The following is a 27334-nucleotide window of genomic DNA, read 5'->3' on the forward strand; positions in this document are numbered from 1 at the left end:
AGCCTTACCGGCATTAGCAGGGTCACTGAACATGTCACTTCTGTTCTTTTTCCATGCCAGCAGGTACTCCATGCTGACATAATCTGCAGCTTCTGTATGTCTGCTCACAGCCAGCATCATCGTGTGTGCCTTCGCAATGCCGAAATGAACCTGGGCCTCTTCTATCAGCTGTATTTCTTGGAGACTGACTGCTGCCTCAAAGGCTTGAGAAAAATAGTGGCATGCTTTCTCATAGTTTCCCTGGCAAATCAACCAAACAAAAGTTAATAAATAACGACTTCATTCTTGCTGATGAATTATATGGCAACTTTGCATTGCAGAATTTCTTGCTACAACCTGCAATTTTTTTATATTTTAAGAACATTTCCACATTAAGTTACTGATTAAATTGTAAGCATTATGTATGTTGTTACTTAATAAAGTAAATATATTGATCAAAAAGTGAGTGGACCTTGCATTCACAGTAATGTGTGACAATGTATTCAGGCATTTTTTTGGGGGGGTTACCATCTACCCCCTGGCAGTGTCATTGCAGTTATTAGCTGTGTTCACAAATGTCTAATATAGATCATTCCCCCTGCTGCATCTTCCCCCTGCTGCATTCCTCCTGCCTGCAGCATACTGATGACAATATCTGTCTCCATTTATCTTCTGAGCTCTTTATGCTGTCAGTAAGAGCATTCAAATCTCAGCTAGTTCACCAGGCACCAGCCGACATTCGAACAATGTATGGGAAGGCTGATTGTACACAAGTCGATCCATTGATTGACTTGGGTACAACCAGCATCTTGGATTTTTAGGATGGGATTATTGCCAGCAGCAATAGCTGCTGGCAATAATCACTGTGTTCTCCCAGCAGGGACAGCCCCCCCCATTCCAGGAGAACACAGTAGCTCCACAGGAGGGATTCCCCCATCAACACGGGTTCTGTTGATGGGGTAATCAAGCTATTTTATTTCCTGAAATTAATTCCAATGGGTTCACATACTTTTTCTTGCCACTGTACGTTCTATTCTCTACACAGTGTCCTTTTAACTACTGCTGTAACATCCAGTTTAATCCAACCATAGATCGTTCGAATATTGGCTGGTTCAGCAGGGACTGGCCGAGATTCAAACCATCTATGAGCCCACTGACTTTACCCAAGCCGATCCATTAATGGACTTGGATACAGCCAGCATGTCAAATTTTTGCATGTTATTATTGTCAGCGGTTATAATAGCCCCTAGCAATAATTATTGGTCCCCCCTCCTCTGGGAGAACACAGTAGCTACACAGTAGCATTAGGAGGAAGGAGATGGACAGCCGCACTCTGAAATAACTTTTCAAAAAAGTTGTCTTTTATTTTCAAGCAGGAACATGCATAATCACCACAACCATAAACCAGGACAGCCGACTAGTTTCGCACTCTTGCTAGTGCTTAATCATGGCTAGCAAAAGTGCGAAACTAGCAAGAGTGTGAAACTAGTCGGCTGTACTGGTTTATGGTTGTGGTGATTATGCATGTTCCTGCTTGAAAATAAAAGACAACTTTTTTGAAAAGTTATTTCAGAGTGCGGCTGTCCATCTCCTTCCTCCTATTGCTACTGCTACGTGCATTGCCAGCACCTTGGTAATCCGACCGTCCCTGATTGTCTATAGGGCTCACCTGGAGCGGTGAAAATCTTCTACAGTAGCTACACAGGTGGGATTTCCCCATCAACACTTTCTATTTCGATAGGGGAATCAAGCACCATCTGTGACCACTGGCTTTAGTATGAGTGTAGGTCGAGATCTTAGGCTAATTAGGCCAATTGCACACAAGCACCAAAACACATGCATCAAAATGCATTTGCCGCTAATTTCTAAAGGTATCTAGAAGCATGCAATACTAAGCAGCTATTCTTTAGAACTTATATTTGTCTCTAATTATCAGTGGTACCTTTTGATAAATAAAAGGTAACAATCCTGGTTATTCCAGGTAACAGGTCTCGTAGTATCACTCACTGTAAAACTGAGGCTACCTCTTAAAAGGAGAAGTAGAGCCAAAGCTCATTTGGCTCTACTTCTCCTGTGGATCACAGGAATGCATTTCATTCTGCACTCCTGTAAACCGTTTTTAGTCAACAGCAGACTGAAGCCTGCTGTTGGCTGACGTCATAGAGCTGGTTCAGGCTGGGGAAATATCACAACCATATGGTCTGGATCCACCAATATGCCTGTTCTGGCATCTGGCTCAACCTCTAAAAGCCTGAAACAGCTGCTCCTGCCCTCTCCACAGCCCAGAATTACAGTAAGCACTGGAGGGCCAGAGCAGACAGCGGTGACTGACAGTCACTGCTGTCAGCTCAGAGCAGTGGGGAGAACTGAGCGATCAGCAGTGTTTGACCGATCATTTCTCAGCCTTATGCCGCGTACACACCATCACTTTATGTGATGAAAAAAAACGACACTTTCTGTGAAGTAAAAAATGACGTTTTTGAAACTTCAATTTTCAAAGACGAAGTTGCCTACACACCATCGTTTTCTCACAATGATCTTGCAAAGTGAGGTTACGTTCCACCACGTTTTACCATTGAAGCTCGCTTCATAAGTAGCTTCTGGGCATGCGTGGATGAAAAAACGTCTTAGAAAACGACGTTTTTTGCTACACACGGTCAATTTCTGTGAAGTAAAAAGTGCACTTTTGAAAAACGACACATAAAATTGAAGCATGCTTCAATTTTTTTTGGTCGTTTTTTACAAGACCTAAAACGACATTTTCCCCCACACACAGTCAATTAAAGTGACGTTTTTAAAAACGTCATTTTTTTTCATCACATAAAGTGATGGTGTGTACGCGGCATTAGAGGCAGAGGGGGACACCTAGGTAAGTATGGTTTCTAAAATAACAAACAAACCCAAACTTCTCTTTTAAAGCCTACTGTATATTCGGATAGACTATAGTAGCTCAAGTTGAGCCTATTTGAATCTGTGTTGACTAATCTTTCACACCTCTGAAATAAATAATAATTGATTTTTATTGCAGTACAACCTTGTGTGTAGCAGACAAGTTTTGATTTTGTGCACTCCCACATACAGTAAATTACAAAGTAGTAACTTTCTGCTTTTGTATTGTTGAAAGCCACATAGTTTAGTCTGTAATTCCCCTTGAAAGCTCTGGTAACATAACAAGGGATAAGGACACCAAGGGAACTGAAGCTGTCAGTAGTTATATGTGCGAAATAGGAAGCACAAAGACCCAGTTTTGTCATTGTACTCAGGTGCAAATCTGAACAAAACGCAGCAAGTTTAATTGTTTAACATGCAATAGCATGTTTTTTTCTGTCCAGCTAGCTTTTCATAAAAAAATTGATTTAACTGAATGTGTACAAACACCATATAATAGTTTGCACTCTGTAAAGAGGCCTTATTACACAAATGGATGTCATAAGAGTAATGCAAGGGTTAAACCATGGCACTAATTCATTACTCTACATACTCTAAGGTGCTGATTTCTCATTAGACGCTATAGGGTTAATGTATTAAAGGCAAATAGGTTGCTCAGTTTGTGAGAAAAAAAAAATTACTTTGCAAGGAACACTTCCCTTGGCTAAGTGAATGAGGTGAAGTTCTGCTGACTTCCATCATCCAATCTTGTACAAGGAATAATACTGTTTTTTTTTAGTAGATGTTCTTAAGTTATTTTTGGTATTTACACCACATTTACTAACAGAACATCCCTTTGCAAACCGAACAGCCTATTTGCCTTTAGTAAAGCCCTATGAGTTATAGTTCTCTATTGCTCATTGCACTACAGGTGTCATTGCTAATTAAAACAAAAGCAAAAACCATACAACCAACTTAAAAGTAAAAGATGTAAAATAAAAGGCTATAAAAAGTACAAGAGTGAAATAAATTACATACACAAATTTTTTAAAAGGACTATACATGTCAATTATTTTTTAATTCAACTGTCGATAATAGAGGGCTGGTATGTGGTTAGTACGCTTCTGTCCTACAGATGTACATTTAGAACATTTATTTTAGCGTTCAAAAAACATAAATTAAATGCTAAATATTTTATACCATAATGAATTATACTCATGCACATTTTTATTGCCGTAAAATGCTTTATTTATTTCCTTGTACTGTATAGCTTTTTGTTATTTTTTTTTTTTAAATGCATTTATATGCTGTTTATTTGTAAACAAACTGTAATAGGATATAGAATTCCAGAATGACTAATTATGCTATTACTGCTCTTGGATACCTCGATGTATCTTTAATAGCAGGTGAGATACAGGGAGTACTAAAGGTCTGTCAAACTCAGTCTATCTGCAGGGTGCTGCTCATACATACTGAATCTATAATAATCTAGACATTCCAGCCATGACTAACTTAATGAGATTTTCCTTTTTATCTTTTTGTATCAAACGATTTTTTTTCCCCAATGGTCATCTTAATGGACTTGAGAACAGCAAGAATTGGTGAAATAGCTTAGCTCCTTTAAAGACCCAAATCACACACCATATGTCACAAACTTTAGCTGCTTCTGCTTTCACTTGGGTTTTAAACATCACAGGTCCGCCCCCATACTGTGTCAAAAGTCAGTCTGGGATCATGATCCTAAAATCTTCCCTGGCTGGAAACTGTAGCAAGCAGGATGCCACGAGCACGGGCTAATCTTGCCATAATCATAACTGGCAATTAGCACACTCTAACCAGCTGTCAAGCAGCAGACCGCAAAGAGTGACTCTTCCATTTAAACGACCAGGAAAGCAGTGTGTGCACTTTTTTCAAAGCTGTTCTTTCCTACAGGGAATTAAATGACACAAAGAAGTCACCAACATTACCACTTCTACAGCACAAATGGCAGGCAGTTGCACACACTGCTCTACCTTCAGAAAGCAGATAACTTGCAAAATACACATACAAGGTGCAGTTGTCAAAAAGCATGCAATGTCAGTTGTGCCTGCTATATATAACAGGCACATTAAAAACTAACTAGGAAAAAATATATACTAAAATCCTCTTTTTCTTTGCAGGCAGTTTGTGGGTGCTATCTGTGTCCCTAATGCTATAAAGGCGGTCTGCGTTTACAGAAAATTACGTTTTTAAGACTACAATTATATCTTTAGGTGTTACATGTATTGACTGATCTTGGTACACTTTTGTAACAACACCCAAGTATTCATGACATGAATACATGGTAATTACTCATCGATTAATACATTGTGATCTATGCAAACCCTGCCCTCCAATTGTTTTTATTTAGGATAGATTTAACACTTAGGATACGTTGTTCCAGTACCATGGTATTTTTAAAAAGCTAGCATTTAGTAACATGGGGTCAGATTCACAGAAGAGATACGACGGCGTATCTCCTGATACGCCGTCGTATCTCTGTGATCCGCCCGTCCTAACTATGCGACTGATTCATAGAACGCATAGATAGCCATAAGATCCGACAGGTGTAATTGACTTATAGCGGTCGGCGTAGAATATGCAAATGACTAGTTACAGTGATCCACGAAGATCCGCGCGTTCGCCGCAATCCCGTACGTCGTCGCTAGTCGTTTTTACCGGTCGCAAAGTTACACCTGCTTTAACATGGCATATCTTTAGATCAGCCATGTTAAAGTATGGGCGTCATTCCCACGTCGAATTTCGATTTTTTTTTTATTTTGCGTAAGACGTCCGGGAATACGAAACGCCGTAACGCACGTCACATTTCCAAAAAAACGTCGGGGCGCCGTAATTTCGCGCAATGCACGTCGGGAAATTTCCTAACGGAGCATGCGCAGAACGTTCGGCGCGGGAACGTGCCTAATTTAAATGGTGCCCGTCCCATTTGAATTAGGCGGGCTTGCGCCGAGCGCATTTACGTTACACTGCCGCAAGTTTACAGGTAAGAGCTTTGTGAATCAGGCACTTACGCTGTAAACCTGCGGCGGTGTAACGTAAATGGGATACGTTACGCCGCCGCGGAGTAACGTAAGTGTCTGTGAATCTGGCCCATGGTCATTACATGCTTTATCAAGTCCTAAATTTAAAATATGTTAAAAGTAAATTCCAGGTGTGTATATTTTATACATATTGGGGTTAATTTACTAAATTTAGAGAGTGCAAAATCTGATGCAGCTGTGCATGATAACCAATCAGCTTCTAACTTCAACTTCGAAAAAGCTTTGATGATAAGACTCCGTTCAAATTGCAGCCTACTGCCGACAATGGCACTGCCCCAATCGGTGCGACGCCAACTTTGCAGCATCACACCGATTTCCAAAAGTAGTTCCTGCATTACCTTTGGCGACTTCAGGGGCGATTTCATGAGACATCTATGCATTATCTACACAGATGTCTTTCAAATCGCCCCCGAACTTGCACTGAAATGCGGGTTTGAAATTGTGCAAGTTCATCTGAACTCGAGCACAATTTAATCACTTAAGAAGCCTCTTTCTGAGATTTGGTTTACATGTTAAAAACAGTTTTATTTTTGCTAGAAAATTACTTAGAACCTCCAAACATTATATATATATATATATATATATATATATATATATATATATATATATTTTTTTTTTTTTCTAATACCCTAGAAAATAAAATGGCGGTCATTGCAATACTTTTTGTCACGCCGTTTTTACTCAGCGGTCTTACAAGCGCACTTTTTTAAATAAAAAAATAAGACGACAGTAAAGGTAGCCCAATATTTTTTATATTGTGAAAAAAATTGTTATGCCAAGTAAACTGATACCCAACGCTTCAAAGTTGACGTGAGATGGTGACAAACTTTTACCCTTAAAAATCTCCATAGGAGACATTTAAAAAAGTCTACAGGTTCCATGTTTTGAGTTACAGAGAATGTCTAGGGCTAGAATTATTGCTCTTGCTCTAATGATCGTGGCGATACCTCACATTTGTGGTTTGAACACGGTTTTCATAAGCAGGCGCTTTAAAAAAATATACATTTTTTATTATTTATTTTACTTTATTTTCTTTATTTTGACACTGTTTTTTTAAAAAAAAATATTGGGTCACTTTTGTTCCTATTACAAGGAATGTAAACATCCCTTATAATAGAAAAAAGCATGACAGGTCCTCTTAAATATGAGATCTGGGGTCAAAAAGACCTCAGATCTCATATTTAGACTAAAATGCAATAAAACAAATGGCCCTTTAAGAGCATTGGGCAGAAGTGACGTTTTGACTTCGGTTCCGCCCTGCAGTAGTATGGAGAGGCCATTGATGTGAGAGGACCCGAATGCCTCCACCGCTGCCAACAGCTCCAGTTAACAGCGGAGGACACCGGAGAGTGGCGGGAGGGGGGCCCTTCTTTCACCGCCGATAAAAGTGATCTTGTGGTGTATCTGCCACAGAGACCACTTTTATCTGAAAGAGGACCGCTTGCTCTTGAAGAGGGTACCGGGGTTACGGTAGCTAGCTGCTACCGTAACAACGGTATTCCTCTTCAAAGTAGCGATGTATAACGGCAGCGGGCGGTCCGTAAGTGGTTAAAATCTGTGAATGAGGGCTAAAACCTGGAAGCTGATTGGTTTCTAGGCAGAGCTGCACCAGATTTTGTAAGGTCCAGTTTATGAAATCAACCCCAATGTAAATAACATACTTGGCCGATGACCATTTATGCTGGAAATCATGGAAGTAGACACTAATTCAATGATCTCCTCTTGCTTCTGGATCAAGTGCTGAGCGGCTGGCTTGCTGCATTCTGGACACAGGAGGTCGGCCACTCAGCTTGGGCACCATTAAGAAAATGCAAGGCGTTCTCTGATTGGATGAGGCGGTGAGGCAAGGCAGTGATGGGTCATCAGTGAAGGATACAGACAGGTGAGTGGTTTGCTAAACCAAATAATAAAGTCTGTACTGAGAAGAATCTCACATTTTATCTCTTATTTAAAAAAAAGTTCAGTAGCGCATAGCAAAAGATTGTGATTGTAAATAAGCTAAAATGACTCCACTATATGTAATAGATTTTTTTTTACAAAGCTGGAGTTTGACTTTACATATCGCAAAACTGAGTAATTATTCCCAGTGATCCACCCCTGAAAGAATCAATACTTACTCTTGCATTGAAAATGTCTCCAAGGCAAATACACGTCTCTACAAAGCTTTGACACAAATTGCTGCTTCTGGCGACTTCTAGAAAGTTTTCCAAGTATTTGATGCTTTCCACTATTTTTCCTTGGCTGAAAAAAAAATGAATCCAATAATTTTTGCATTTAGAAAAAAAAACTGTCATTCTAGGATTGCATAGGATGGGTTGCAGATTTCAGTGATCAGTTCTCTCTAGCTGCTCTCAGCACATTGGACATTTCTGTACACAGAGCTGTTTAACCAGCTGCTGCATAACTATCATTTTTAACCTTTCCTTGGTCTGTCATCCATATGTATACCTCCATCTGTGTACACTGTATGAATAATCTACAGCTTAGTGACACAATGTGCCTGATTTACCAAGCCTTTACTCCATGACTCATGGAGTAAAAGCAGGAGTAGCAGCCGTTTGGCCATTTACTAAAGAAATACGCTGCTAGTGCAGTGTATTTCCCTAGTTACTAATGTGCTCCGTGCGCCCAGGAGAGGGTGCATTGTGCACCAGTACAGACCTGGCGCACGGCACATTAAACTGTAAATTGCGGGGGTTTGGGCGGGAGTTTATTAGGGGGGGAGGTGGGGGGATGCAGGGGAAGTGAAGTGACATGTGTTTTGAAGTGTTTGGCGGGCCGAATTGAAAGGGAAAGTGTTTTTTGAAAACAGATCCCCGTACGCTTGCACAGTGCGCCTGAACCTTGGGAGGTTCATTTGCATACTGGGCATGCGCAGAGAGAAAAGTCAGGGATTCCCGTGTGCCTTGTCAGTACGCCGTGAAAATCTTGGTTAAATACCAAGCGGCGTACCCGTGAATGCGCTGCGTGACGCGGCGCACGGGAATCTCCGAGCTGTTTTCAGCCCTGAAGGGGAACTCGGCGCCAAATTTCAAAGTTGAAATCGGCGCGGGTCCCCCTTCAGGGCTACATTAGGCTCTTAGGCTTGGTCCGGAACGTGAGGGGTTAAACCCGCGCCGATTCGGCGTGGGGGTCCCCCCCAGATCCAAACCAAGCCCTCATCCCAAGCATGCAGTCTGGCCCGGACAGGAATGGGGGTGGGGACGAGCGAGCGCCCCCCCCCCCTCCTGAGCCGTACCAGACCGCATGCCCTCAACATGGGGGAGTGTGTGCTGTGGGGGAGGGGGGCACTGCCCCCCCACCCCACAGCACTCTTGCCCCCATGTCGATAGGGACAAGAGCCTCTTCCCGACAACCCTTGCCATTGGTTGTCGGGGTATGCGGGCGGGGCTAATCAGAATCTGCGAGCTCCCTTTAATAAGGGGGCCCCCAGATGCCGGCCCCCCACCCTATGTGAATGAGTATGGGGTACATCGTACCTCTACCCATTCACATGGGGGAAATGTAAAGTAAAATAAAACACCACACAGAATAAAATATTTTATTGATCTGCTCCGGAGCCCCCCCTTTCTTCTTTAGCTCTCTTAGAAGGGGGGGTTTCTTCTCTCCCGATCTTCCGCCGGGACCCTGGGCTTCGGTGATTTCTGCCGGGGGAGGGCGCCATCCCTCGGTCCTCTCCGGAGCCTTCCGCCGGATGCCCCCACCCCATTTAAGCTCTTTTTCATTAGGGAGGGGCATCCGGACTTCGGGGTCTTCTGCCGGGGGATGGCGCCTATCCCCCGGTCTTTCCGGTGCCTTCCGCCAGGGTTCCGGTCTTCCTGGTCTTCTGCCGGGGGTGCGCCAACTCCTCGGTCTTTTCTCTTCTGTCTTCTCTGCTCCCTCTTCTGCCTGGCTCCCCCGCGGAGCCAGGGCTTTCTTCCGTCTTCTTTCTTCTCTCTTCCTTCTTCTGCCTGTCTCCTCCGGGAGCACAGGGCTTGTCTCCGCTGTCTTCTCCCTTCTCTTCCATTGGATGTTGACACGACGAGGTCCGGCGCTGGAATGCCGTCTGAGCAGTGGGCATGGACTTATATAGGGCAATGCCACCATGTGACCTCAACCCATGTGACATCACATTCCCATCATGCCCAGGGAATGTGATGTCACATGGGTTGAGGTCACATGGTGGCATTACCCTATATAAGTCCATGCCCGCCGCTGACACGGCATGTCAGCGCGGAACCTCGTCGTGTCAACATCCAATGGAAGAGAAGGGAGAAGACAGCGGAGACAAGCCCTGTGCTCCCGGAGGAGACAGGCAGAAGAAGGAAGAGAGAAGAAAGAAGACGGAAGAAAGCCCTGGCTCCGCGGGGGAGCCAGGCAGAAGAGGGAGCAGAGAAGACAGAAGAGAAAAGACCGGGGGGTTGGCGCACCCCCGGCAGAAGACCGGAACCCTGGCGGAAGGCACCGGAAAGACCGGGGGATAGGCGCCATCCCCCGGCAGAAGACCCCGAAGTCCGGATGCCCCTCCCTAATGAAAAAGAGCTTAAATGGGGTGGGGGCATCCGGCGGAAGGCTCCGGAGAGGACCGAGGGATGGCGCCCTCCCCCGGCAGAAATCACCGAAGCCCAGGGTCCCGGCAGAAGATCGGGAGAGAAGAAACCCCCCCTTCTAAGAGAGCTAAAGAAGAAAGGGGGGGCTCCGGAGCAGATTAATAAAATATTTTATTCTGTGTGGTGTTTTATTTTACTTTACATTTCCCCCATGTGAATGGGTAGAGGTACGATGTACCCCATACTCATTCACATAGGGTGGGGGGCCGGAATCTGGGGACCCCTTTATTAAAGGGGTCTCTCAGATTCTGATAAGCCCTCCGCCCGCATACCCCGACAACCAACGGCCAGGGTTGTCGGGAAGAGGCTCTTGTCCCTATCGACATGGGGACAAGAGTGCTTCGGGGTGGGGGGGCAGTGCCCCCCTCCCCCACAGCACACACTCCCCCATGTTGAGGGCATGTGGTCTGGTATGGCTCAGGAGGGAGGGGGGCGCTCGCTCGTCCCCACCCCCATTCCTGTCTGACCAGACTGCGTGCCTGGGATAAGGGCTTGGTTTGGATCTTGGGGGGGGACCCCACGCTATTTTTTTTTTGTGCGGGTTTAACCCCTTATGTTCCAGACCAAGCCTAAGAGCCTGGAGGGAACCCACCTTATTTTTTTTGGGGGGGTCTGGAGTTCCCCTTCATGAACAGCAATCTGTCATTTACACATGTCAGTCCCACCCCCCCTACAGTTAGAACACACCCAGGGAACATATTTAACCCCTCCCTCGCACCTAGTGTTAACCCCTTCCCTGACAGTGGCATTTTTAGAGTAAGCAATGCATTTTTACAGCACTGATCGCTAGAAAAATGCCAATGGTTCCAAAAAAGTGTTCGATGTGTCCGCCATAATGTCGCAGTACCGATAAAAATCGCTGATCGCAACAATAACTAGTTAAAACAAAAAAAAAATATATTTTGTAGACGCTATAACTTTTGCAAAAACCAAACACTAAACGCTATTTGCGATTTTTTGGAACCAAAAAGATGTAGAATACGTATCGGCCTAAACTGAGGGTTTTTTTATTTTTTACAATATATATTTTTGGGGATATTTATTATAGCAAAAAGTAAAAATAATTTTTACATATGTGGGCGGGACTTACGCAAGTCCCGCCCACATATATAAACATCGTTCAAACCACACATGTGAGGTATTGACGCGTGCGTTAGAGCGAGAGCAATACTTTTACCACTAGACCTTCTTTGTAACTATAAACTGGTAACCTGGAAAAAAAAGAAAAAGGTCGCCTATGGGGATATTCACGGAATTCATTTTGGCCCCATTGCAGGAGTGTTTCCAATAGTAAAGCGTGACATGTAAGGTATCTATTTACTCAGTGTAACATCATCTTTCACATTATCCCCAAAAATTGGGCTCACTTTTGTGTTTTGTTAATTTTTAACCACTTGAGCCCGGACCATATTTCTGGTCAATGACCGGGCAAGTTTTTGAGATTCGGCACGGCGTCGCTTTAACTGACAATTGCGCAGTCGTGCGACGTGGCTCCCAAACAAAATTGGCAACCTTTTTTTTCCCACAAATAGATTATTAAATGTGCGTGTTTACTTCTGTCTTTAACACCTCCCCTTCAGGCTGGAAAGCATCAGATCAGGGGAAACAAAAAAAAAAAAAGCTCTCATTCCATTGCAGCTTGGTTCCTACATGTGTGATGAACTGAGCATGCTCAAACACTTAGAACAAAAATATCCTTTCTTTTTAAAAGGTGAAAAACACTCCTTGGATGCTCATAGAGCGTGGTTTGGGTTAATTGCAGGTGTGCCCAATTACAAGCTCACCCAAACTAGAGACTGCAATTTGTTCATGTGATTTCAATTGCTTCATTACTAGCACTGTTATAAAAAGCTTGGATCGATCAGTCCTCAGCTGCCCTCAGAAGGGGCAGGCTGGCAGAAATGCTGTTGCTAAACACAAATGTGGTTTGTTGCATGGGTTTTGTTTTATTTTGCCAATGGTTTTGGTTTATTTTTAAATGATGTTCACTTTGATGTATTTGTCTATGTGGCCTTATTTTATGAAAAATGTGTGAAGCTATGGTTAGTTAGAATTTTGAAATGTATTTTTGTTTGTGTTTGTTTGTTTGTCTTTTTTCGCTTTCCTTGTTTTGTTGACCAATAAAAATTATTTTAAAATTGTTAAGTTTGTCTTTTGTTACTTTTTCATGCTACATATGTTGACAGCTGCAGCTGAAATCGGTTTGGGCCTAACAAATTATGTGTGTCTAAGCTTCTTTCCTGGTGTGTAATCATGAAATGTTTGCCATGTTTATTCTCCATGACTTTAAAGAGAAAACTGGTAATTATTTTATTTTTTCTGCAGTGGTCCTCAGCCCTCAAGTACCCCCGACAGGACATGTTTTGTGGATTTCTCTTATCAAGAATTGCTGCCCAGACTGTATTTTAAAGCACATGTACAAGATGAAGGAAAACCTGCAAACATGGCCTGGGGGGGGGGGTTTGCTATTGGTGGACAGGCTTGACGTGCTGATTTACAGCACTGTGCTTAAATCTAGCGCAAGGCAATCCTATTCAAATTGTGGGTGTTTGAGGGAAGCCAAGTGAGTGTTAGAACCCCTGCTTTGTGTTTTTTTATTTTTGTGTTGCGCTTTGTGTCCCTTTTCTTAAAATTGGCTTCACTTCCTGTCACACAGCTGAACAGGAAGTGAGGTTAAAACCCTACCAGTGTCATTTCTTGGGGACACAGGTCAATCTAACTAGTGTCCCCATTAAGCAAATTGCACTCCAGCACTGTTGTGTACACCCCAAATCATGGGTCTTCAAACTACGGCCCTCCAGTTGTTCAGGAACTACAATTCCCGTCATGTCTGTGAATGTCAGTGCATTACAAGGCCTCATGGGATGTGTAGTTCTACAACAGCTGGAGGGCTGTAGTTTGAGCATCCCTGCCCCAAATGATTATTTAGTTTGGGGTTTAGTAAAGGCAAAGCCACTCTGCAGTACAAGCATAGTTGCTGAAAATCAGAGAGGAAGCACTGATGGTTTTAACATCCAATCCTGTAGAAGCAAAGTTGTTTTGTTTTCTTCCTTGCTTTGCACTTGTAGGAGTGGATTTGCCTTTAGTAAATGGACCCCAAAGTCCAAGATCCCTAATAATTTGGGGTGTACACAGCAAAATGCTAGAGTGCAATTTACATAATGGGAAACTATTTAGATTGATCTCTGTGTCCCCAAGAAAATATATTAGTAAGGTTTTACCCTCACTTCCTGTTTGGCTATGTGACAGGAAGTGAATGAATTAGAAAGGGTGAAGACACCTCACAAATGTTGTCACTATCAGGGGTGCAGACATCCCAAAAAAAATTAGCAGATAATACTTATTTGCAAATTAATAATTTTTTAGTTAACATTGGGTGGGGTGCTCTAACACACACATTCCTACATATTAGCAACGCTCTATCCTGGCCTATTGGCATGGTTATATTTTCTTAGGGCTCTCAATAAAACTCTATGAAATTTGTTCTTAAACTAGAACCAGGGGCGGACTGACAACTCATGGGGCCCCTGGGCAATAGAAGATTATGGGGCCCCTCTGGCTTACAGATGTCCACCACGTCAGGAGGTAGTGCAGAGGCGGGCAGCTAAAATCTTGGGATATTCACATTAAAAGCATGTCATTTTCGGACATATCAGGGACAGATCTAAAAAAAACACAGATTTTTACATACTGTCCCTGGTTTTACTGAGCCTGGCAACCCGGATGGGGCCCCCTAGTGGCATGGGGCCCTCGGGCAGTGCACGAGTGACTCAATGGTCAGTCCGCCCCTGACAAGAACTATAATCAACAAGTTTTATTTTCTTTAATTTTGGATAGTGAGGAAGGGTTATAGGCCCTGTCAGTTTATTTTGTATTATCTGTGTCCAATTGGGGAGATTTGCCTTCACTTCCTGCCCCATAGCCAAACAGGAAGTGAGAGAAAAACTATGCAAATTAACCACTTCCCGCCCAGCCTATGGCCGATTTACGTCCGGGAAGTGGTTACACAATCCTGACAGGACGTCCTGCAGGATTTCATGCCGCGCGCGCCTGTGGGGGCACGCAGTGCGGCGATCGGTGATGCGGGGTGTCAGTCTAAAGAGTCTCTCACGGAGACAGACGCGAGTATAGGAGAGCCGATCGGCGGCTCTCCTGACAGGGGGCGTTCGCGCTGATTGTTTATCAGCGCAGCCCCCCCTCGGATCACCACACTGGACCACCAGGGATGCCCACCCTGGACCACCAGGGTGTGCAAAAAAAAAAAATATAGAAAAAAAAAAAAAAAGCATTAAAAAAAAAGAAAAAAGATGCCAATCAGTGCCCACAAATGGGCACTGACTGGCAACCTGGGAAAATCAGTGCCACCCCACAGTGTCCATCAGTGCCACCCCACAGTGCCCACCTATCTGTGCCCACCTGTGCCACCCATAAGTATCCATCAGTGCCACCCATAAGTGCCGCCCATAAGTATCCATCAGTGCCACCCATAAGTGCCGCCCATGAGTGCCCATCTGTGCCGCCCATGAGTGCCCATCAGTGCCGCCTATGAGTGCCCATCAGTGCCGCATAGCAGCGCCGCCAATCAATGCCACCTCATCTGTGCCCATCAGTACTACCTCATCGATGTCCATCAGTGCCATCTCATCGGTGCCCATCAGTGCCGCCATATCAGTGCCCGTAATTGAAAGAGAAAAACTTATTTACAAAAAAATTAACCTAAAAAAATAAAAACGTTTTTTTGTTTTAAAATTTGCAGTATTTTTTTAGTTGTTGCGCAAAAAAAAAATCGCAGAGGTGATCAAATAACAAAAAAAGAAAGCTCTATTTGTGGGGGAAAAAGGACGCCAATTTTGTTTGGGTACAGTGTTGTATGACCGCGCAATTGCCATTCAAAGTGCGACAGTGTTGAAAGCTGAAAATTGGCTTGGGCGGGAAGGTGCGTAAGTGCCTGGTACGGAAGTGGTTAAGGGAATCCAGTGCCCCCCCAGAACTAGTGTGTGGGTCCCCTGAAAATTACTGGGCGGGTCATACAAAAACAGGGTGTGGCTTTGACAGGAAGGGGTGGGTCATTTTTCTATTAGGAGGTGCAGATATGTAGTCAGGCCTAGGGCAGAACAAAACCTAAATATACTACTGCATATTAGGGCTTATTTAGACCGGATCCGATTTACAGCGTGTTTTTATATTGTGGGAGGAAACCCACGCAGGCACAGGGAGAACATGCAAACTCTATGCAGATGCTGTCACGGGCGGGATTCGAACCAACGACTCTTTTGCTGCTAGGTCAAAGTGCTATACACTACACCACTGTGCTGAACGAACATGATTGCAGCTGAAAGCATGAGAACTTTTTTTTTTTTTTCAATACCATGCTTTCCAGCCTTATTGACCCCACCTCTCTCCATAAAGAGGACCTGTCACACACTAGTCCTATTACAAGGGATGTTTACATTCCTTGTAATAGGAAGAAAAGTGATCCAAAATCAAAAAAAGTGTCAAAAAAGTGCAAGAATAAAAATATGAGGTAAAAAAAACAAACAAATAAATAAAATAACGCCCCTGTCCCTAGAAGCTCACACTCAGAAGCAAATATGCATGTAAGTCCCGCCCACATATGTAAACACCATTCAAACCACACATGTGAGGTATTGACGCGTGCGTTAGAGCGAGAGCAATAATTCTAGCCCTAGACCTCCTCTGTAACTCTGAACTGGTCACCTGTAAAAAAAAAAACAAGCATCGCCTATGGATATTTTTATGTCCCGAAGTTTGGCGCCATTCCATGAGTGTGTACAATATTAAAGCGTGACAAGTTAGGTATCTATTTACTCGGTGTAACATCATCTTTAACATTATCCATAAAAATTGGGCTAACTTTACTTTTTTTTTTTTTTTAATTCATGAACCGTGTTTTTTTTTTGGGCCAAAAAAAAGTCGTTTGAAAAATTATTGCGCAAATACCGTTGGAAATCAAATAAAAAATGACCGCTAACTTTATTCCCTAGGGTGTCTGCTAAAAAATTATATATAATGTTTGGGGGTCCTGATTAATTTCCCAGGAACAAAATATAATTTTTACATGAAGGAGAGAAGTGCCAGAATAGGCGCGGTATGAAAGTGGTTAAAGTGAAATAATAAAAGTGAAATATTCCTTTAAATTTCATACAGGGGGGGAGGGGGGGTACACGCATGTTTCCCGTGCTTAGAACTGTCCCTGTACAAGATGTCATTTCTGAAGTGAAACAAAAAAAAGGAAGTTTAAAGTACTCATGGCTATAAAGAATACAGTCATTGCTCATTAAAAAAAAAAAAAAAAAAAAAAAGGGGGTCCCTCCAAATTAAATTACCAGGCCCTTCAGGTCTGGAATGGATATTAAGGGGAACCCCGCCGTAAAAACCCCCCCAAAAAATGGCGTGGGGTGCCCCCAAATATCCATACCAGACCCTTCAGGTCTGGTGTGGATTTTAAGGGGAACTCCACCCCAAATTGAAAAAAAAAATGGCGTGGGGTCCCCCCAAATATCCATACCAGACCCTTCAGGTCTGGTGTGGATTTTAAGGGGAACTCCACCCCAAATTGAGAAAAAAAATGGCGTGGAGTCCCCCTAAAAATCCACACCAGACCCTTATCCGAGCACGTTGACCTGGCCGGCCGCAGAAAAGAGGGGGGGACAGAGTGCGGCCCCCCCCCTCTCCTGAACCGCACCAGGCCACATGCCCTCAACATGGGGAGGATGTCCCCATGTTGATGGGGACAAGGGTCTCATCCCCACAACCCTTGCCCGGTGGTTGTGGGGGTATGCGGGCGGGAGGTTTATCAGAATCTGGAAGACCCCTTTAACAAAGGGGACCCCCAGATCCTGACCCCCCCCTGTGTGAAATGGTAATGGGGTACATTGTACCTCTACCATTTCACCCCCAAAAAAATGTCAAAGTGTTAAAAATGACAGTAGCCGGTTTTTGACAAATCTTTTAATAAAATCTTCTTTTCTTCTTTCCTTCGGGTTTCTTCCGCTGCTTCTTTCTTCTCGTCCACATCTTGCCCGACGTCTTCTTCTATCTTCTCCGTCCGTCCTTCAGCCTTCTGGTCCCGCATCTTGCCCGTTGTCTTGTCCTGTCTTCTTCTCCGTCCGTCCGCCAGCCTCCTCGTCCGCATCTTGTGTCTTCTGCGGTCTTCTTCTCGGTCCGCCAGCCTTCTCGTCCGCATCTTGTGTCTTCTCCGGACCCAGCGTTTGAATTTGATTCTTGTGTTCCCGCTCCTGGGACCCGCCCCCCTCTGACGCCACAAGTAAACTCCTTAGAAGGTCATGTGCGTCAGAGGGGGGCGGGGTCACAGAGCGTCACACAGCGGGGGAATTCAATTTCAATCGCGCCGCCCCGGAGAAGAAGTTCCCGCCGTGTCACACTCATGTGACCCCGCCCCCTCTGACGCACATGACCTTCTAAGGAGTTTACTTGTGGCGTCAGAGGGGGGCGGGTCCCAGGAGCGGGAACACGGCGGCCAATTCAAATTCAAACGCTGGGTCCGGAGAAGACACAAGATGCGGACGAGAAGGCTGGCGGACCGAGAAGAAGACTGCAGAAGACACAAGATGCGGACGAGGAGGCTGGCGGACGGACGGAGAAGAAGACAGGACAAGACAACGGGCAAGATGCGGGACCAGAAGGCTGAAGGACGGACGGAGAAGATAGAAGAAGACGTCGGGCAAGATGTGGACGAGAAGAAAGAAGCAGCGGAAGAAACCCGAAGGAAAGAAGAAAAGAAGATTTTATTAAAAGATTTGTCAAAAACCGGCTACTGTCATTTTTAACACTTTGACATTTTTTTTGGGGTGAAATGGTAGAGGTACAATGTACCCCATTACCATTTCACACAGGGGGGGGGTCAGGATCTGGGGGTCCCCTTTGTTAAAGGGGTCTTCCAGATTCTGATAAACCTCCCGCCCGCATACCCCCACAACCACCGGGCAAGGGTTGTGGGGATGAGACCCTTGTCCCCATCAACATGGGGACATCCTCCCCATGTTGAGGGCATGTGGCCTGGTGCGGTTCAGGAGAGAGGGGGGGCCGCACTCTGTCCCCCCCTCTTTTCTGCGGCCGGCCAGGTCAACGTGCTCGGATAAGGGTCTGGTGTGGATTTTTAGGGGGACTCCACGCCATTTTTTTTTTCAATTTGGGGTGGAGTTCCCCTTAAAATCCACACCAGACCTGAAGGGCCTGGAATGGATATTTGCCGGGAACCGCACGTCTTTTTTTTTTTTGTTTTTTACGGCGGGGTTCCCCTTAATATCCATTCCAGACCTGAAGGGCCTGGTAATTTAATTTGGGGGAACCCCTACACATTTTTTTGTTTGTTTTATGAATGAATCCCTTTAGAATTGTCAGAGCCGACAATTCATTATAGCCGCGTGTGAATTTTTAACCCCCCTGACGGTAAACCCGAGCGCGACTCGGGTCTGGTTTTTTATGTTACTATCGGTTAGTCCGAGTCGCGCTCGGGATGAATGTGCAGAGAGCGCAGCGGTGTTCCTTACCTTGTCCAGGCGATCCAGCGATGATCTATCATTGCTGTGATCGCCGCCGAGACACACACCGCGCCGTCCATCGCTCATCTGACTTCCTGGTTCCGTTCCCATGCACCGCAATGGTGCATGGGAACGGAACTGGGAGGGAAATTCAAATGTTGCACCAACACAAACACATAAAAAGGTGGTGATACAATGTAATCTGAGAGGATTACACTGTATCACTTTGAAAACTGACACAGTGCCCTTTCATTGCCCCTTGCCATTGTCATTGCTGACATATAAAACCTTATAAACCATATAAAAAATGGCATCAAAAAAGCGCTGTCCTCCAAATGCGCTTTTGGACCAGCTGAGCGACAGCGATAGCGGCAGCGACACGGAGTTGCTCGCAGATCAAAGCGACAGTGAATCATATGGAGATTTATCATCTGGATCTGACACTGACACTGATATAGAAAGTGACGCCGCAGATGATCCCGCACCTGACCTGAGTGATGTGCGCACTTGGTGCCCTATAGACAGTGATGCGGACCAGACAGCGCCCCCGAGGTTCCGATTTACTGGATCTCCTGGGATGAAGGTAAATGTGGAGGCCGACAACCCTATGGCGTATTTGAAACTCTTTTTATCTGAGGAGGTCATTTTACAAATTGTGACGGAGACCAATCGCTACCACGATCAGCAATCTGCTACGCTGCGTGGCAGATTTTCCAGGTCCAGAAAATGGGAACCGGTCACCGAGGAGGACATTTGGAATTTTTTGGGACTCATCATCCTTCAGGGGGTGGTGGGCAAACCGCTCCAGAAGTGGTACTGGACCACCAATAAGATGCTGGCCACTCCGTTTTTTGGCACTGTGATGTCTGAGTATCGCTTTTCACTAATAATGAAAAACCTGCACTTCGCCAACAACGAAGAATTTGACGAGGCCACACATCCTGCGCCAAAGCTGAAAAAAATCTGGGAGGTGTGCCAGATGATTGTTGCCAACTTTCAGCGGACCTATGTGCCAGAAAGGGACGTAAGTGTGGACGAAAGTCTGATGGCCTACAAGGGACGCCTGAGTTGGATCCAATATATTGCGTCCAAAAGAGCGCGCTTTGGGATAAAATTTTACATGCTATGTGAATCATCCACCGGCTACATATGGAATTCGGTAATTTACACCGGGAAAGGTACCAAATTCAATCCCAGGTACAGCCGCTATGGGATGGCCACGTCTTCTGTCCTGTCACTGCTGGACCCATTGCTGAACCAGGGATACTGCGTGACAACAGACAACTTTTACACGTCACCAGAACTTTATGAGGTTTTGCTCCTCAATAAAACGGACGGGTATGGTACCGTGAGGCCAAACCGGCGTGACATGCCATCTACGTTTGGCAAGAAAAAAATAAAAAAAGGAGAGATGGTTGCCTTTCAAAAGGGCAAAATGATGGCAATGCGCTGGCGAGACAAAAAGGACGTGTGTCTCATGAGCACCGTGCACAGCACCTCCACTGCCATGGTCCGCACAAAATACGGAAACGAAGTGCTGAAACCACAAGTCGTGATCGACTATAACCACACAATGGGAGGTGTCGACCGAGCCGATCAGGCGATGACTTTTTACCCGGCGATGCGAAAACAACAAAAGAAGTACTATAAAAAGATTTTTAGGCATCTCCTTGAACAATGTCTTTGGAACGCCTATATCCTTTACAAAAAAAACACGAACATACCTCTTGTTCATTCGGACTTTATTTGGAAGTTGGCTGAGCAGATCTTTATCAATCACCCGACGGCATCAGTGTCTGCTAACAGACACGGACGACGCTCTGTTGACGTTGGGAATCCAGAGCGCCTGACAGGTCGTCATTTTTTGGAACCTATACCGCCAACCGCACGAAAGTTAGCGCCTACCAGGATGTGCGTCGTTTGCTGCGCCAAGAGGGATGAAAATGGGAAAAAAGTCCGAAAAGAATCAAGGTACTATTGCCCAGATTGCAATGTCGGACTTTGTCTATTTCCTTGCTTCAAAGTGTTTCACACTATGGATGTGTATTGAATTTCTTTCTTTGACTAATTTCTTTATTTTTCATTGCTTTGTTAAATAAAATTATATTATTGATTAATTATAATTCATGTGTTTTGTGTTTCAAATTTATCACATCTGGAATGTCTACTAGAGTCTTGTTTTGGTCAGGTTTAAGTAAGTAATTACTAAGAATTGCAGGCCTATAATACATATCACCAAATTTCCATGAAAAAAAATGTACCGCTTTTGGTACGTAATTCCAGACAGAATCATACCGCCAGGGAGGTTAAATGACTTTTTTCCTTCTGAATGTCATTTTGTGCAGGGGGAGTTCTAAGTGCGGGAAAAATGCGCTATTTCACATGCTGACATTACACCCCCCCTAGGTACGAAATTTAAAGGAATATTTCACTTTTATTGTTTCACTTTAAGAATTATTAATTTCACTGCTCCCGAAAAAACGGCCGTTTTAAAAAATAAAAAAAGCATTGATACATGTTCCCTGGGACAGGACTGAGGTCCCCAAACACTTTTTAGGACAAAACTAGCAGATTAGCCTTTAAAATGAACACTTTTGATTTCTCCCATAGACTTCTATAGGGAGTTCGGCGCGGCTTTACATATTACTTTCAATGCGCCGGCTGCTACGCTGGTTCATGCGCCCAATTAAGCCTCCACCCGGAGTACTAATTAACGCATGAACCAGCGCAGCGCACAGAGCATAGTAAATCAGGCCCAATGTTACTGCTGCTTGCCGCCACTTCCAGTGTCCACTCACACAATATCCTTGCTGTCTGGCTGTGTAGTGGATGGTACATAAGTATAGGAAGTGTTGAGAAACAGCTGCGATGGGACATTGTGTTGTTGAGCAGTGGCTATATTATATCTATTGGACATTGAGACAGGCAGAAGTAACAAGTATATACTGCTGCTAAGGCAGGCCATAGATGATGCAATTTTCTTTCCTGCAACCACAGGTTGCAGTAAAGACAAATGCTTGATTCCTGCCCTTGTGTTCTCCTGGCAGGGTGGCACAAGGAGCCTTCCCTGCCAAGAGAACACAGCAATTATTGCTAGTGGCTATAGCTGCTTGCAATAATTTCATCTTAAAAAACCAACAGGTTGGTTGTACAGTACCCAAGTCAATTGATGGATTGACCTTGTTACAATCAGCCGGTCCATACATACTTCAATATAGGCCAGTCCCTGCTGACCGGAACCTGCTTTCATTGCAGTTTCACACTACATTAAATCTATTACACACTTCCAAGTGCAATAAAATTGAATGAAAAACCATAACGGTGCCTGCTTCCTTTTATCAGTAGATTACGAGGTCACCAGTAACCATCCCTCCCGCTGAGCTATTGTGTTCTCCCGAGGGGGGCACAGGAGCCATCCCTGCTGGCAGAACACAGTGAATATTGCTAGAGGCTATAGCTGCTGGCAATAATCGGATGTAAAAATCTGACGTGCTGGTTGTATCCAAGTCGATCGATGGACCAACTTGGGTACAATCAGCATGCCCATAGAACCATGTATGGCCAGTTTAGGCAGTGTATGTTGCAGAGGTAGCAAAAGGGACACTCTGTAGTAAATGGCATATACAGTGAACTCCTTGGAATTAAAGTGGAAGTAAACCCTCCTACTGTTTTGAGCCAAGAAAGCAGCATCATGGCAGTTGAAGATTAAACAGAGGCCAAGACGCACCTTAGCAGCCGTCAATCAACTCCTCTTCGCTTAGAAATGCCCATTCCCCGCAGGATTCCCCGCTCGGAGCCGGAAAACAAGGGCTCATATAACGATAAGTACAAGTAAAAAAAAAAAAAAAACAGCATACTGCAGATGTTAGCAGTATGCTACAGCTAATGTCAAAAAGTGGATTTTTGGGTGAACCTCCGCTTTAACTGGTTTTCTGCAGTAATGTGATTTGATCTAAGTCATAACAATAGACATACACATTGTGATTAACTGCTTGTAAACCAGCGCACGACAATATATGTCAACAGCATGGCACAGACAGGCAGAAGGACGTATACAGTATATACATCCCCTTTAAGAAGCCGGAATTGTGCATGCACCCGCCGCAAGCTCCGTGACTCCGACTGCAGGTCCCGCAGGCATTTCCCCAGTCTTCCTAGTGACAGGACAGTGACCACAGCTTTCTTTAATCGATAGCGGTAATCAGTGTCATGTCACACACAGCCCATACCCCCTACAGTTAGAAGCACTCCCTAGGAAACACTTACCCCCTACAGCACCCCCTAGTGGTTTACCCCTTCACTGCCAGTGTCATTTTCACAGTAATCAGTGCAATTTTATAGCACTGATCGCTGTAAAAATTACAATGGTCCCAAAAATGTGTCAAAATTGTCCGATGTGTCCGCAAAATGGTCCGGGGCTTAAGTGGTTAATATTGGTAAAAAGATGAGGGATGGACAGCCGCACTCCAAACCAAACAGGTTGTCTTTATTCAAATCAACAGCAAGAACACAGCAGATCACAGCAATATGAACAGGAGAATACCGACGTTTCGCACTGGCTTCAGAATAAGCACTGAAGCCAGTGCGAAACGTCGGTATTCTCCTGTTTCTATTGCTGTGATCTGCTGTGTTCTTGCTGTTGATTTGAATAAAGACAACCTGTTTGGTTTGGAGTGCGGCTGTCCATCCCTCATCTTTTTACCAATATTTGCCTTAGTGCATTGCCTGCACCCTTGGAGTCCTATATTTTTGAAACGACCCTACAATAGACCTACCTTGAGCGGTGATTTTCTCTCTCATTTGGCTTAAGTGGTTAACCTGATAATACACAAACAATTCTAATGTCTCTTGTCTTAACACAGCCATTAACCATTCACAGTGCTGGAATATAAAGTAAGTAAACCATTATTTAATAGAGCTGTCACCATTTAAATTGTGATAACAAATATTACAGGGGCGTGGCTTGGCGCGCGATGTGGATTGCTGCATGCTAGAGGAGCTCCGTGTTCCAGGGAGAAAATAGCCTTATCACAACCCGGTCTTTTCGGCTGAAAATGTCCAACCTCACAAGGAAAGGACCTCACAACCGTTCCCTGCGCTCGAAGGGCACTCCAAAAGGCAAACTCACCCAGGCAAATCTAGTAAGATTCAGCTTCGGCGGATGCGGCAAGAGTCCCAAGATGGCGCCGACACGAAGCCCGGAGCGTGGAGACGACATGGAGGACGACGAGATCTCCCTCCCAGCCTCTGAAGGCTCTTCAAGAGGTAACATACCCAGCGATCACCCGTTGAATTACGCCATTATGACTGACATCGCAGCGGACATTAAAAACTTGTTCGCGGCGGCCATTACAGACATTAAGTCCGAACTACTAAGGCTCTCAGAGCAGATGGCAGTAAATGACAGGGCGGGCAAACGGAGGGATCGGGCCTTAGTCAGGCTAGATGACATTGCAACGGCCCACTCTACCCATCTCATAACCATGAACAGGCAGTTAGAAGATTTGGACAACAGGGGACGCAGAAACAATATTAGGGTGAGGGGGATCCCCGAATCCATTGCCCCTGACCAGATCAAACCCACCCTTACCTCCATCTTCAACAGTCTCATAGATAGGCCCGAGGCCTCACCCATCGAGTTCGACAGGGCACACAGAGCTCTTAGGCCTAAAGCCCCGGATGATAACCCCCCGAGGGATATCATTTGTTGTCTCCCAAACTATACTTTGAAAGAAGATATCCTACAAAAAGCAAGGCAGAATGACCAGATCACCTTTAATGAGACCGCAATTCAGCTCTTCCAGGACCTGTCTCCTATAACACTACAAAACAGGAGAGCTCTACGTCCATTGCTGGATGTTCTAAGGGGAAAAGGACTTACATACAGGTGGAAGTTCCCATTCGCGTTACAAACTACATAACGGCAGACAATATCTGCTCAAGACCCCTGATGACCTCCAGAGATTTTGTGAAGCCATACAAATTGCTCCGGTGGAACTGCCTGAATGGTATGCGGACTTCCGCCTACCACCAGAAATCAACAACCATCCACCCAGACAGGGTCCGTCTCCCGCTAAATCTCCTTACAGACAGGGCACCCCCAGAAGAAACGCAGGCTGGAATGATCACAACTCACCGGCTGCTAAAAGCCCCAGGATGTGAGGTCTATAAAATATATTCCCAGATCATTGCATAGTTCATTCTTTCTTTCTCTAGTCCCCCCAGGATGACCCTTATCAGGTTACACAGTACTGCCTATGTGCCCTATTCCCTAAAACCTGCTCCGAACTTTCGATTAGCACGCGGGAACATTACACTTGCCATGGAGGTAGCTTGAATTTCCGCCAGCGGTCCATTAAAATTACACAGCCAGCATGCAGTCTCCACAACGTTTCATAACACAGCATTGTCACCATATGCCGGACTGTCCACTCAGACAATCCTTATTTCAACGGCTGGCACGATATCCTGCTCCTGTTGCTAAGTAAACTCCCACTACTCAGCATAAACAAGACTTTCATTCCCGCGGGGAACCCATCCCGAATTACAGAACTAACTGAGCCTCGAGAACTGTATCACCTAAGGAAACTTCAAGATTCCACATCCGAATCTGACCTACTACGGATCCTGTCGTCAGGCCCTTTCTAAACACAGCCTGCCAGCTCTATGCTCACGAACGAAGCATTGGGATCTTGTAACATCATCCAGAGAGGGCTCAGACTCTCTCCACCAGAGGGCGGCGGCCTACTGAAAATGTGACATTGTCATGCAAGTTACCATCCTGCTCCTCCACACAGCATTGACGGTATTTGGATGTCAGCTCTTCTGGAACAATCCTTGTTTTAAGGCACGACCTGCCCTTACACAGACTCAGACGGCATCCCAGGTATGAAAGTCATGACGCTGCGGTGAGTCTATTTGTGTCTGCAAACTTAACCGTGACTCGTGACAGTCCTTAAATCTGCTGCGGAGACGATTGACTATTTCTACACTACGTAGCACCAGGAAAAGGACTGCATTGACTTGCTCTGGCCAAGGCTTGTTCCGGCCCTACTACCTAGATTCATGGCTGCTCAACAGGAGCTCAGTTCTGTCCTATAACCCCTGGATTGGTCTTATATGCAGCCTTTTTGTACTGCTATGTGATTAACATTCTTGACAGCTCTCATTTTATTTTTATTTATTTTGCCTATTTAGTATTTCTTATTATCTGCTCTGAGTTATCACCTTTTAACAGGTCCTCTGCCTAAGGATCATTGCCACACCGGGAAGCCTTCTGCCTTCTCTGATTGAACCCGACCCCCTGCAATTCCCGATGACGGCTCCCCAATGAACAATGTCTGGTATAGTACCTGTAGCACCCCTAATATGCGGGCGAACTGATAGGATATGTCCTAGTACAGGCTTGAGAGATGTATGGGTTGCAAATCGATAATGCATGTATGTAGACTATGGCTCTTTTTGTTAGTTGGCCATAATATCTCATTACCCTTTTGCCATTATTAATACCCTCTCCCAGACTTATGGGGATCACATTTAATTAGGAGATGACATGTTTGCACAGTTAGAGATGTCTGGCCCTCCTGGCTATCCTCATAACAGCGGAATAGATCCGTATCTGTCTTTCACTACTCTCCTTTTGATGTGACAGACGTAATTGTTTAACTCATGATATATATGGAATGTGGGCCCATGGGCAGTGATACTGTCTTCGACTACACTTACACTCCCTTACAAGCCGCAGACCTGAGGCAGTTTTTTATTTTTATTTTCATTTTTTCTTTTGGTCACCCCTGGGGAAATGTTATACCAGTTTTACTGCAAATGTTGTTTACAAACGTTATTCCTGACACGATCATTTCATGTTGTATGACTAAGCATTAGTTGTTAATGCGAAACGCGTCAGCTGTCTATCCCACTGTATGCTGTTGTGTGCTGTGCATTTTTTCCTTTTTACAATAAAGAGCACGTCTTTTTTCAACAAGACTTTTTGGAGTGCGGCTGTCCATCCATTCTCCCACCTGCTTCTTTGTAATACATGTATGCTTCACTCTCGTTTTTCACAAACTCTCCCTGGAACCTAATGTTCCCTGATATATACATTCATAGTCTATATCGACTTCCATACATTCAATTTGGCACCTCCCACTCTTCCCCCTAGAGACACTAGAGGTGCTCACTTTGTGACACCTGATATCTCTGCGCTTCTAAAAGCGACATCCAGAGTACAGTCTCGACCTCAGTGCGATACCTTTTTAGGCTGTTCTTACAAGCACTCCCCTTTTTTCCTTTA

At 44.7% G+C, this 27334-nt stretch overlaps 1 protein-coding gene across 3 annotated transcripts in view; it reads right to left on the reverse strand.

Moving 5' to 3' along the window:
- Positions 1-27334, reverse strand: part of TTC29 (tetratricopeptide repeat domain 29) — a 374706-nt gene that overhangs the window by 35797 nt on the left and 311575 nt on the right. For all 3 annotated transcript variants that reach the window (XM_040331767.1, XM_040331774.1, XM_040331760.1), the window contains exons 9-10: positions 8045-8168; positions 9-240 (exon numbers count right to left, since the gene is read on the reverse strand). In XM_040331767.1, the coding sequence (XP_040187701.1) occupies positions 9-240; positions 8045-8168 (356 nt within the window). The remainder of the gene's footprint in view (positions 1-8; positions 241-8044; positions 8169-27334) is intronic.

Source organism: Rana temporaria, chromosome 1 (assembly GCF_905171775.1).
Source record: "Rana temporaria chromosome 1, aRanTem1.1, whole genome shotgun sequence".
NCBI lineage: Eukaryota > Metazoa > Chordata > Amphibia > Anura > Ranidae > Rana > Rana temporaria.